The sequence below is a fragment of the Hydra vulgaris genome, chromosome 07, assembly GCF_038396675.1.
Source record: "Hydra vulgaris chromosome 07, alternate assembly HydraT2T_AEP".
In the NCBI taxonomy this organism is placed as follows: domain Eukaryota; kingdom Metazoa; phylum Cnidaria; class Hydrozoa; order Anthoathecata; family Hydridae; genus Hydra; species Hydra vulgaris.
Window position 1 is genome coordinate 36,990,001 of NC_088926.1, and position 13,457 is coordinate 37,003,457.

Below are 13,457 nucleotides of genomic sequence, written 5' to 3' on the forward strand. Positions count from 1 at the left end.
TACATGCCTCAACTCTATTCTTGCAATTTTGATCGGTTAACTCGTGGGGTATCCAACATAATGTTAATTTTCTTTTTTTAAGTGCATTGTGAACGATTTTGTTGATTGTAAAACAATTAATCAATGTCAGGGCTTCAATTATATCATGTGTTGCATGCGGATTTTCTTCAATAATGGCTTGCACACGTTCAATATTCTCAGCTGTATACGTAGTTTAAGGGTGCCCTGAGCAAAGATCATCTTCGAGATTCTCTTTACCATCTTTAAATAAAAAAGCCCACTTGGCAACTGTACTATATTTTGGAGCTTGGTCACCATGAACTAAAACCAATTCATTGGTTATGACTTGTGCTGAAACTCCAAGTAGAGCACAGGTTTTAATATATGCTCGAAATTCAAATTTTTCCATTTTTAAATATTTTTTTTCAAACGTATATAATAAAGCTTAAATAACTTTTTTAATAAACATTCAAAATATTTCAACAAGTACTTAAAATGTTCATAATTAAACACAGTTTAAAATGATATATAAATATTTAATTATTTCCTGTCTATTCTCTAACGACTTAAGTATATATATATATTAGGGTGATTCATATTTGATGAATTTTTGAAAATCAAGTTGGTCCTACCTGGAATGGTTGACCACCAATAAAAAAATAATTTTAAGCCCAAAAATTTTAATGTCACATGACTTTAGAGGTCCCCACCAGTCAAATTTGTGTATAAAAAATTATCAAACTTCAGGGGTCTGGCGGGGACCTTTAAAATCAACACGGAAAGCCAACTTTTCTTCTATATGGTATATTTTACTCTACTTATTTATAATAGGGTAGGACCAAAAAGAAATATGGTGGTATTTATTCCACATGATGTGGAGAAAGTGGTGAAAAAACTGTTTTTTTTTACATAAAATGACGCATTACTATCTTTAACTGGCGCTGGTTTATTCCTCATATTTAGGTCAAATTTTGAAAATTAATATTAGAACTAAGAATTAATAATGTTTATATAGAAAGGGCATGTCAATAGCTACACGTCCCCCTCACCCTATTATTGGAGATTTTAACCCCTCTATCCCTTCTTCATTGGAAAAGGGGGGGGGGGGATTTTATAATATGATTTTTTTAAATAATATGATTTTATAAATCATATTATTTAAAATTACCTTATTTTCTTTAGAAAAAAAGACAATATAAACATTAAATTATGATTACATTTTGATTCCTGAATATTTTGGAATACTTATTCGTTTCCGCGGTTTTATAAACTAACATATTGTCGTATTTGCGGAAGACATATTGTCGTAATTTTACATTCTGTGTGTGTATTTGGTGTATCCATAACAATATATAAAAGGTATACTATCTACGTTTATATACAAAATTATTATTGTAAAATACATGTGACTTAAACAAAGAATGAATATCAGTTGTTTTCTTTAATCAAATTACTGTTTAGAAACTAAGATGCCAAGATCGACAAGGCTTAAAACAAGGGCATATCTTTTTGAAGAAGAGGTCCTTAAAGAAAATTATCCAGAAATAATGTTTTCAACAAATACAGACATTATTCTCTACTTTCAGTTTAGATGATCTGGTGACAAAATAACTCCAACAAAAAAGCTGATTGCTTGTACCATTGGTCTTCAAACAGCAAAGTGTTCTGGTCTTGATAGCTGTTCTTGAAAACTGCATTATGTTTGCAGTTAAGAAACCATGGATAGACAGAGGATACAAGGATGGGATACTCACTGACCCATTTATAAGGTAGGCCAAACAAAGTTTAATTCATATTAAAGGTACAGGTTACCACAAACACGCCACAAAATATGGATAATATAATATTTTCTAAACCTTTTATATATATTTTTAAGGGAAGCATATCACTGATCTGATCAACAGCTGGGAGAATTCAAAGAAAAGTAAGTGTAAGAACTCAAAAGAAGCAGGAAAAGCTAGACAAGATTTCAAAAAAAAAGGAAAGAAGGTTTTCTGGATTGCTAAACCAAATATCAAAGATATTCTAAAGAAGAATTGTCTTAATAAGGTATCGAATTGTACCAATTTGAAATTTTTGAGAGATCAAAAGACCAGTTGTAAAATGACTCTGGGTAAAAAAGACAAACTTCATAACCGAAGAATTAAGTAGAGAGAACAGAGAATATTGAAACATCCACAGTTAGTACACAGTGTTGAACAGTTTTCTCAGAGAGATGATTTTACTACAGAGCTTCAGTTTTCCTCAGAAACCAGTGATATAAATACCAGCATAGACTCAGGTTGTTCGTTTGATTTCGATCAGCCAGGTCCAAGTAATGACACGCCACAGTTAGCCAAGGATTTTGTAAAAGATATTGCCATGACTTCAGTTTCCAAAAATATTTCCTCCAGAGATTTGCTGCATGTGTGTACAGATTTGGTTGTTAGTTCAGGTGGAGATGTTGAAGACTTTTTACTGTCTCAATCTACTATTTGGCGGACACAAAAGAAAACCAGAAAACCATCCAGCAAAATGCTGCAAAGCTCAAAATAGGAGTTAAAAAAGCTGCTGAGAAAGCACTTTTCTTTGTATAATGTACTGGAAGATTATGTATAATGTACTGGTAGATTATGGAATATGTGACTATGTGAAGGGACTATGTTTTGACACAACTGCCTCAAATACTGAAAGACATTCAGGAACCAATATTAGGTTCAGTCAAAGACAGGAATCTATTTTTATTAGAGATTGCCTGCAAGAGGGATATATATGAACTTCATCTCTAACATTTCTGGGAGCAAATTACCTCAGGCAAAACAGCAGCTCCAGAAAATTTAATGTTCAAACGGTTTCAGACAAACTGGAATGACAACAAGGAAACTGTCAATTCTTCCAATTTAATAAGGTTTGATATTAATTCCATCAGCAGTACTTTCTTGGCAACCCAGATTAGGGAAACTATCCAGTTTTGCAAAGATGCATTAAACACTGACATATTTCCAAGTGGGGATTATAGGGAGTTATTAGAACGTACCCTGATGTATCTGTATCCTAAAATATTTTTCAAAGTTCGAGCTCCAGGCTGTGTTTCTCATGCTAGGTTCATGTCAAAAGCCATTTACTACTTAAAGATTCAGATATTGAGTACACATTTGCCCTATGATTTGACTGCTGCCCAAAATAAAGAGTTGAAGACAATGGCAGAATTTATCTTGATTTTCTGTTCTGTCTGGTTTCTGAGAACCTCATTGCCCTCAGCGGCATCATTTCAGGATGTAAAAGCCTATTGGCAAATGGTGCAGTACAAAGAATATGTAGAGAAATGTGACTCTGATTCCAAGAGAGTTCTAAACGGAATTGAAAGTACAATCATGTCAATGAAGAGACACACCTGATACTTAGATAAAACTTTGGTTCCACTTGCTCTCCTAAACCCTACCCTTCCTGATGTGGAGAAAGAAAACATCCCAAAAACATTACTCTCCAAACCAGTTCCTGATCATTTTCAGCATTCAGAGAAGTCAAACTTGATAAACAAGTTAAAATTTAAACAAGAAGTGCCACCAGGACTTGCTCCATTAATTGGAGAGAACTCTTGGTTCATCTTCAGTTTATTAAACCTGACAAGAATGGAGGACAAACTTTGGTTAAACTGTCCTGCTCCTATGTGGTGCTATGTTGACCAGTTCAAAACATTCTCCAATTTTGTAAGTAAACTTGAAGTAGTGAACAATTGTTCTGAAAGGGCTGTAAAACTTGTATTATGGTTTGTGAACAACGTTCACAATGAGGATGATTGTCAAGAACATATACTAGCTGTGCAACAAAGACGAGAACACCTCTGTGGGTCAGAAACCAGGGAACAGTTGCAGCTAGCGTATGAAACAATATGAAAGCAGAGAAAAAAAAAACATGATTTATATACTATATTTATGCATTGCAATATATTATATTATATTTACATATCATGATTTTAATATTTATATTGCCAAATGATGTTTTTTTTTGCTAAAGAAAATAAAGTAATTTTAAATATGATTTATAATAAAATTTAAATAACTTTGCCCCCCCCCCCCCATCCCTTACAACGAAGAAGGAATAGAGGGGGTATAATTCTCCAATAATATATTAGCTATTAACATGCCCCTTCGTTTTTTTTTTTTTTTTTTTTTTTTTAGATTATTCACCTCCCCAAGGCCCGAGGGGGGCCACTACAGTCGAGGAGGCTACTCATTTTTTTGTGTTTTTATTATTTTTATTTTTTAGTTGTTATTCGTGGTGCAACCCTCTCTCAACTCTTTAACTCCGAAACACGAACCTTGCAGCCGAGCAAGGCCGCTGCGCGGAGAAACTAAGTTGAGCGCGGTACTTCCAGGGACGTGGTGGGAGTCGAACTCCGAACCTCTCGCTTACAAAGCGAGCGCTCTTACCACTACACCACTATCGCATTCTATATAAACATTATTAATTCTTAGTTCTAATATTAGTTTTCAAAATTTGACCTAAATATGAAGAATAAACCAGCGTTAGTTAAAGATAGTAATGCGTCATTTTATGTAAAAAAAACGGTTTTTTCACCACTTTCTCCACATCATTCAGATAACTCATGGCAGTCAATGATTCCATTATACATATATCAAAAATAGTGTTAAATCCCTTCCCTCCCTATACAGAAGAATTAATCTGATTCTGATCACATATATATATATATATATATATATATATATATATATATATATATATATATATATATATATATATATATATATATTACATGCATGTGTATGTATACATATACATAGTATTATTATATATGTTTAGATTACAATAATTCTACAGATGAGTAGGAAATTTAGTTTTTTAATTGTTGTTAGAAACTTTTCCTTATTCTAAAACTTGAAAAAAAAATATTGTTGTGTCAAAAAAGAAGTCAAACGCTTTACTACAAGAACAGGGATCAAACTTATTGTTTTGAATGCAAGGACTCTACCACTATACTACATTATGTCCAAATAAGTCTTTGTTATGTCAATATTTTAATAAGTGTTTAAAAGTTTTTGTTGTATTTATTTTTACATAACTTGTAAAGTATATAGCATGGTGTTAGCTAGGAATATCATTTTTACTACATTTTTGTGATATTGGGAATATTTATTGTTATTGTTCTACAAAATATAGAGAATTTTTATTAATATTATCCTATTACTTAAACAAAGAAATTAAAAAATAAAATGGTTATTGAATTTTGGGAATTTTAAACTCATTAGGAATTCTGCTGTATACGCGGGGCCATTGGGCTGGTTAACACTTTGTACACTGTTAGTGTTATGTTGCATTAAATATGTTTTAAAAAGATTCATTGATGTTCACAGATAATAAACTATCAGTTTTAGTAATTTAATAACATTTAGGTTTTAATTATTAATCTTAAAAAAATTTTAAATGTTTAAATTTGTTTATTGAATGAAAGAGAGTACCATTAGAATGAAAGAGAGTAGCATTAAAAATGAATATGCTAATCGTTAAAAGAAAATTTTTTATAACAAATGTTATTTATTAGAAAGTATTAGTTTATGGAAAGAAGTTCTGTAAAATATTAATATTGGTTCTGTAAAATATTAATATTATTTTTGTAAAATATTAATATGAGTTCTGTAAAATATTAATCTGTAAATATTATCTAATAAAGTAGAAGATAAAAATGTAAAGATAAATATGATTTTTCAAAGTTAATAAGCTCAAATATAGACTTATCTGCAATCCTATAGTTTCTTAAAATTAAAACTTTACTTAACTGAGTTAACTAAAACCAGAATCATTGAGTAATAAATGATAATCTGTGTTTGATTTTTTTTTAAATCTGTCCACCTCAAAATATCTCTATCACATAGTGATATAGCTCAAGGAGGTGACACAGGTAGTTTAAGGTGATTCATCCTTTTTCTTTAATTGACTAATTGAATACAAAGTGACTTTATTTGATAAATAGAATAAAAATATCTACCTGATCAATAAAAACTAAACCACTTATACCTTAAAAAGCAACTTTTTATGAAAAATTGTTGACCAACTAAATCCGTGCAATCTCTTTAAACTTGTTTTGTGCAAAGTTATTTATCACGCAATATTTAGACCTTTAATAAATACTTTATATTTCTAGACATACAAAATAAACACTGTATTTCATGTTATAAAAGACTTTGCTATGCGAAAGCCAATAAAATGTTAAATTATTGTTAGTAATATTATTTTCTTGTATTTATGTCAGCTTATATATTTTTAAATTTATAAATAAAAGTATTAATGTTTAAAAGTAAAAATAATTAAAAAATGATTTTTTAAGATATTTTTTATTATTTAGATAAAGTAATACAAAATGGGTTGTTTTGCACTTTCAAGTGAACCAGTCTTATTTTTATATACAATTATTTTTACAATCAATTACTCTATACTTCCTCAGCTTGTTGTTCACAAATTGTGTCTACAAACTTTAAATAAAACAGAATGTGAAAAACCAGAAACTTATCCTGTGACAATTCAAAAGGTCAGTATATATTGTTGTAGTTGTAATATATCCTTTAAGTTCCATGTTATTTTTTGTATTTTATCATTTTGTGCAGGTTTTGAGTGCAGAAAAACAGTAAAAAAATTTTGAGTAATCAATAGTAAACGAAAAAATGTTCTTCCATTATCTTTATATTTTCCTGCATCTTAGTTGATGTATGTTGTAACTAATATTAAATGTTTGAGGTGTTTTGCTTTGGGTAGAATTCGAATTGTGTTTTTAGTGTTACTTGATTAAATAATGCAGTATCTAACAAAAATAAAATAATTTAAAATGGTATATTCGTATTTTGTTAAGTGGTTGCTATCCTTCATACACAAAAAGTGCTCCCTAAAAGCTTTTTGGTACTTTCTGATTTTACTTTAATCAACTAAATAAAAGATTATCAATAAGTTTCAGGTTTCAATAAAAATCATACAATATGTAAACATTTTGAATGCTGAAAGTTTGAACTTTGGTTAATTGGGAGAAGGGGATTGAGATTTTTTTTTTTAAACACCAATATTTGAAACAAGTATGAAATTACTAAATACAGTGGACAATAGTAAGATTAAGTAATTATAAGGATTGAGAATTATTAGTTAACTTTTTTTATTTGAATAGATGTTTTTAGATTACTTATGTAATATAAATTACTTATATAGTAACTAAATTTAAATAAAGTGACTGAATTAGTTCAAATTAATAAGACTCATTACACAAGTATGAAATTACAAATATTGGATGTCACTTTTTGACAGTCCATGTTTTTCGTTACCTTTGAAAATACAATTTTTATTTTTTGCTGATGAAGATATAAGAACATAATGTTATCAAAAATTTAACCAAAACGGAATGTAATCAAAAATATTAGCTTTCTGCACAAATATTTAAAATATATTGATAAACTAGAACAAACTGATAAACATACTATATATATTCAAATTTGGCGCACATATAAATCAAGATTTGCCTGATTACGCCTAAAATTTTTACTTTTATCAGTGACTGGCATATATATTTTTTAATTTTTTAAGCTGGTTTATATTTTATATTACATTTAAGTTGATTTACATTTTACAGTTTACATTTTACATTTAATTGCATTTTTCTTTTTTAGGTTTGAGATATAATTTTTCTTTTAATAACAAGTGAAAATAAAAAAATAAATGTTGGGGATAGGGGCACCATGAGTTGGATCGGAAAATTCCCTCCCGTGTATTAGGCATCCAAGACTATATTTTACTTAAAAAAATTGGTTCTTTTCTACGGAAGCATTGATACGTCTTTATCAATAAATTGAAAACATTTTTGAAACGAAAGCATTAATAATATCTTTATCAATAAATTGAAAACAATTTTAAAACACCTATAAGAAAGCATTTAAACTCTTGCAAACACCTCTTAAATCTTACCTGAAACGGTCGCATTTCTATTTTATTTGTTTATTTTTCAAGAATTATTGCATAATGAAGTTTAAAAAAGTAAACAGAATATAAAGAACATAATGCTTTTTTAATTACCAATTTGCAAAACTTTGCATTTTTTACGGCTCATAAAGCAGTAGAAATAGCTTAAAGATTATTTGCTCCCTTTCCGTTTAACGTTAAAAGAGATTTTATTGTTAGAAGAGATTTTAATGTTAAAAGAGATTTTCCAGCTTTATTTAGGTACAGATTACTTTTACTAAGGCATAGTAGCTTAGTAGTTCATTACCTTTTTGAAGAAAAAAAGAAAAAGAAAACCTATTCTCTCTGAGTCTTGAACAAACTAAAAAAAACATTGTTTTTTTTTGTTTAAACTCCTATTTTTTTAAAAATAAGCTGTGTTTAGTCATTTTTTTCAATTAAAAAAATCATTAGGCATTTCACTTGAATAAAAGCCTTACAAACAAATTCGGATAATATTTTTGTAATTTTTTAAATTAAAAAAATTGATAAATTTCAAGTTTTCAAAGAATTTGATGAAAAGATGTGCTATTGAAGTTATGATTATTTTTTCTTCTGGGTGGGAGGGGTACAAACGTTTTGGGTTGAACTTTGATAGATTTTTTTTTTAATTTGAATTCTATTGATAAAATTTCATTTTCGTTAAAGTTGTAAAAGAAATAATTGGTCGAATTTTTTTATTTTCCTCTCTTTTGGGTGGGTTTCAAAAAACGTTTTATTTAACAATGTTCCTAAAATCTAAAAAATAACATTTTGACAGAACATCTTTATCTTACATTAGTATAAGTATTTATATAGTATAGTAAAAATTTTAAGTTTGCTGCGAAATCAAATCTAATTGGTCCATTTCTGACTGATACACCTTATTGATTTGAATGTGTTTATAAGAATAACGCTGTTTAAGCCTATTTAACCAACATAACCATAATTTATGTACTGTATAAATAGTAACCGTTTTTGTCAGTCTTTGACTTTTTATTTTATTTTAGGAAGCCTCGACTTGGTGGTTTTATATGCTTACATGTTCGTTAGTGCCTTCCGTTTTAACCGTGCTTATATGGGGTCCATTAACCGATATAATTGGTAGACGATATGCTATGTTGGCAGTACCTTTTATTAATGCTATTCGTTCAATCATATATCTTATAAACGCTTATATTTTGCATGCTCATGTTGGGTTTTTACTATTTGGTTCATTTTTGTCTTGTTTTTATGGTGAATTTCAAGGTGTCGTAGCTCTTTGCTATGCTTATATGGCTGATATTACTCAAGATAATCTTGATCATAGAACAGTACGAATGGCCTTTCTTGAGAGCAGTTTGTTTTTTGCCGGTGTACCTGCAGGCTTATTAGCTGGGTTTCTGTTACAACAAATTGGGTACGTTCCAGTGTTTATATTAACATTGATAGTTAACCTAATAATGTTTTTATACGTGTTTTGCTTCTTGCCGGATAAAAAATCCCTCAACTCTGTAGGGAATATATCTCCGGAAAAAGCTTTTATTTCTAAGGAAAATTTTCTCAACTGTGTCGGAAAAAATGAAAAAAAAAATTTTGCTTTACTAAATCCTATCAATCATATCAAAAAAGTAATAATGGTAGTAACGTCACGAGAAAATCGATTGATTGTTTTACCGTTAATATTAGCTTTTGGTGTTACCGTTTGTTCATTGTTAGGTGAACTTATTGTTCAGACCCTATACTTACAAAATAAGCCATTTAACATGTCGCCCAAACTATTAGGGTATTATTCTGCGTCTCAATCTACTGTGCGTGGTATTGGTATTATTTTTGTTACCCAGCTCTCTTATCGGTTGTTGAAGTTAAACGACTACACTCTTATATTAATTGGTCTACTAAGTCTTACTACATGTTACTTGTTAATTGGTCTGGCTAGGTCGGTTGAAGCTGTTTTTTTGGTAAATATTGTTGGTTTTGCTATTCCTACAACCACGTCCGCTCTCAGATCAGTTGTAACAAAGCAAGTATCTTATGAAAATTATGGTGCTGTTCTTTCCTCAATGGAAGCAATTGAAGCTATTGCTGCTGTAGCAGCTAATGGTATTTCATTATGGACTTATAACTTGACCTTGAACTTCTATTCAGGGGTTGTTTTTTATGGTCTCAGCGGAATCGCTTTAAGTGCTTTTGTCTTTGTTATTTTAGCCTATTGTTATTCTCGTTCCGTAGATATTGTTGAAATTAAATAACTTGTGCTTTTTTTATAGATATTTTATATTATTTTATAACTAGTTTTACATTTTAATATTTGAAATTACAAACTCAAATTCTATTTTTAATTATAAATAAGTATTATATTTTGCATAACAAATATAGATGCAGACATAACACATAGATGTATGAATATTTTAATACAGTACAGATTGTACAATTTATAAAGAGTTGTGATTATATATTTGATAATATAAACTTAGTTCGTCGTTTTTTAAATAATGGGCTTATATGTTGTTTTAAAGCATAACTACACCTTTTCAAGATGTAATTAAGAACTTGAAAGTTGTAATTAAGAAACATAAGATATAATTAAGAAGATGAAAGTTGTAATTGAGAGACGTAAGATGTAATTTAGGACATGGAAGGTGTAATTAAGAAACGTAAGATGTAATTGAGAAGATAAAAATTGTAATTGAGAAAAGTTTGTTATATAGATTATCAGAAAGTAGTTCTTTGTATTTTTAATATTGTTGCTTTGTTTACCATGTAATTTAAGGTTGGATCCTTATTTGGCCAAGGTAGCCATATGGGTTGGTTTTCAATAAATAATAATAAAGGGTGATTTTTTTGCTGGTATCTTTTTGGCAACACTGGTTTCGATTCACGCGTGCATCGTGTCTTGTGTCACTGTCAAACTTGTTCAGTTTGGTATATAATTTAACCATGAATCAACCTACGAACGAATAACGCTTGCAAATTATTGAATTTTACTATCAAAATTCGTGCTCGCTTAAGAGAGTGCATCGCGCGCTTCTTCCAATTTATGGGCAGTTTGCTCAGCCTACTGAGGGAGCTATTCGGAAGCTTGTGACTAAATTTCGAACCCAGTTTACATTATTGGACATTAAACCACCAACACGCATACGTAGAGGGAGGACCGAAGAAAATATTGCAGCTGTATCCGACAGTGTTAGTGATAACCGTGAAATGTCGATTCGCCGCCGTTCGCAGCAATTGGACCTCCATTACTTCACTACGTGGAAAATTATGCGAAAGCATTTGAGTGTAAAACCTTATAAGATACAGCTGGTGCAAGAATATTAGCTACGCGACCTCCCACAACGTTTAACATTTGGTGAATCGACTTCCTCCAACTTTGCCAGCGCCCGCTGGCAAAGTTGGAGGAAGATCCACATTTTTATCGAAAAATTGTGTTCAGCGACGAAACTCATTTCTGGTTGATATGGGTGCGTTAACAAGCAAAATTGTTGCATCTGGAGTGAAGACCAGCCAGAAACATTGCAAAAGCTACCAATGCATCCCAAAAAAGTCACTGTTTTGTGTGAATTATGGGCCGGTGGCATCATCGGGCTGTACTTCTTCAAAAACGACAATGGCCGGAACGTTACTGTGAATGGCGAGCGCTACCGTGCGATGATTACAAACTTTTTTTGCCCAAAATGGAGGTGCTGAACTGTGATTTCAACAAGACGGTGCCACATGCCACACAGCACGCGACGCAATGGCCCAATTGAGAGGCGAGTTTGGTGATCAGTTTATCTTACGTTTGGAGCCCGTCAATTGGCCGCCCATATCGTGTCGTTTAACGCCTTTGGACTATTTCTTGTAGGGCCATGTTAAGGCTAATGTCTACGGGGATAAACCAGCAACGGTTGACGCACTGGAAGCCAATATTGAAGCATTTATTCGTGAGATACCGGCTGATATTTTGGAGAGAGTGTGCCAAAATTGGACCTTACGCATGGGCCATCTAATGCGGAGCCGCAGCCAACATTTACATGAAATAACCTTTAAGCATTAAATTATATCGACAGTTCTATCGACTCAAATAAAGATTTCATCAATTTTTTTCAAATTTTGTGTGTTTTTTTTGAACATCAAATCCTATACCTAAAATTTAATAAAAAGGGCATTTGTGGTTTTGGCGGTAAATGGAAAAAAGGTAATTAGAACTTTCTTTTTTTTTTTTTTGTTTGCAATTACCTCCTATTATTTTATTTTTGCCGCGGTACCAATTCTTTCCAAATACTGCATTCGTTATTCTACAACCCCAGCACTGAAAACAGATGTAATGCGAATCGCACTTTTAACGCTATTTTTAATTTTAGAACATATTGTTTTCACCGGGTTTAACATTGGACTGTAGGGTCCTAAACATTACAACGGAGCTGGAGAATTTTTAAACACCCTTTCCAAACGAGCGTGTCATGAAACATTGTCTGTTACGATGACCGAATCCTCTAAAAGACACCCGAATGCAACCCACTGGTGAAACATAACCAATATCTACTCTTTACAAGATTCTGTATTGAATGATCCTCTACGAGTTTCCATCATGGCGACATTTGTTGTTGATATAGCTGCAATCAAATGTATGTTTACACCTAAAGCAGGCATTTTCACTATTGCTCTTCTTTCCTGTTTGGTGCGTCCTTGCGCTTTTCTACAAAAAAGGTTAAAATTTGTTTCATCAAACCAAACTATCTGATGATCGTTTCTGATTTGTTCGTTGACGGTCCTAACATATTCAGCTCATTTTTGTTTGTTTTTATAACTGTTTCTTGTAAAAAGTACCTTTGGCACTTTTTTTTAATGAAAGCAATCTGCCTTCAAGGTAAGTTCTGCCTTGGCGGTTGTTATTGTTCTGACGCTAATAACTGTCTTCATATTTTTGTTTTGATAAATTGTCATAATTTTTTTTTTTTTTTGATCCTTAGTCAATTTTTTTTTTAAATCACCTTTTCCGATAAAATTTGAATTTCTGCTGCGAACCCAATTGAAAGCTAACTTACATTGGACCCCTAAATTTTGCCCCAGATTCACTAAATCGTAATTTTGCTTAACACATTCAGCAAATCTTTTTCTGCCATTAAGTGAAGGTAAAACGTTAAGTTTTCTTTCTACTTGTTTTTTTCTATGTATTTCATGCCGACAAATCGGACATGTTGGTTATGGTTGTTCCAGAAGCGGATGTAAGCAATTTGGAGAAATAAATGCTGACACAGATTCAATTTAACAGCAGACTTTCGGGTCATAATGTTTTGATAAATAACAAACGATCTTTCAACTCCATTATTATTACTGGTGCATACAAATGCTTAATTTGATATTATTAACTTATTCAAATCATGTTTCAGAAAACCTTTTATAATGAGTTTACATTGTGAATTCGCAATTACAAATCATGAATTCTAGTTTACATATTACGATTTCTTATTTACATGCTGTGTTTCTCAATTACATATTACGATTTCTTGTTCACATGTAGTGTTTCTCAATTACATTTT

At 31.0% G+C, this 13,457-nt stretch overlaps 1 protein-coding gene across 1 annotated transcript; it reads left to right on the forward strand.

Annotated features, from left to right (window-relative positions):
* The first annotated feature begins 6,148 nt into the window (after positions 1-6,148).
* LOC136082448 (proton-coupled folate transporter-like) lies at positions 6,149-10,374 on the forward strand. The gene is made up of 3 exons (XM_065801785.1): positions 6,149-6,217; positions 6,344-6,526; positions 8,964-10,374. The coding sequence occupies exons 2-3, from the start codon at positions 6,359-6,361 to the stop codon at positions 10,182-10,184; spliced, it is 1,389 nt and encodes a 462-aa protein (XP_065657857.1). The 5' UTR covers positions 6,149-6,217; positions 6,344-6,358; the 3' UTR covers positions 10,185-10,374.
* The last annotated feature ends 3,083 nt before the right edge of the window (positions 10,375-13,457 follow it).

Bases quoted from the DNA above. Each gene is read 5' to 3' on its own strand.
- LOC136082448 (XM_065801785.1), top strand. From the start codon at position 6,359: ATGGGTTGTTTTGCACTTTCAAGTGAACCAGTCTTATTTTTATATACA. The intron at 6,527-8,963 runs GTCAGTATATAT...ATTTTATTTTAG, and splicing joins ATCCTGTGACAATTCAAAAG to GAAGCCTCGACTTGGTGGTT.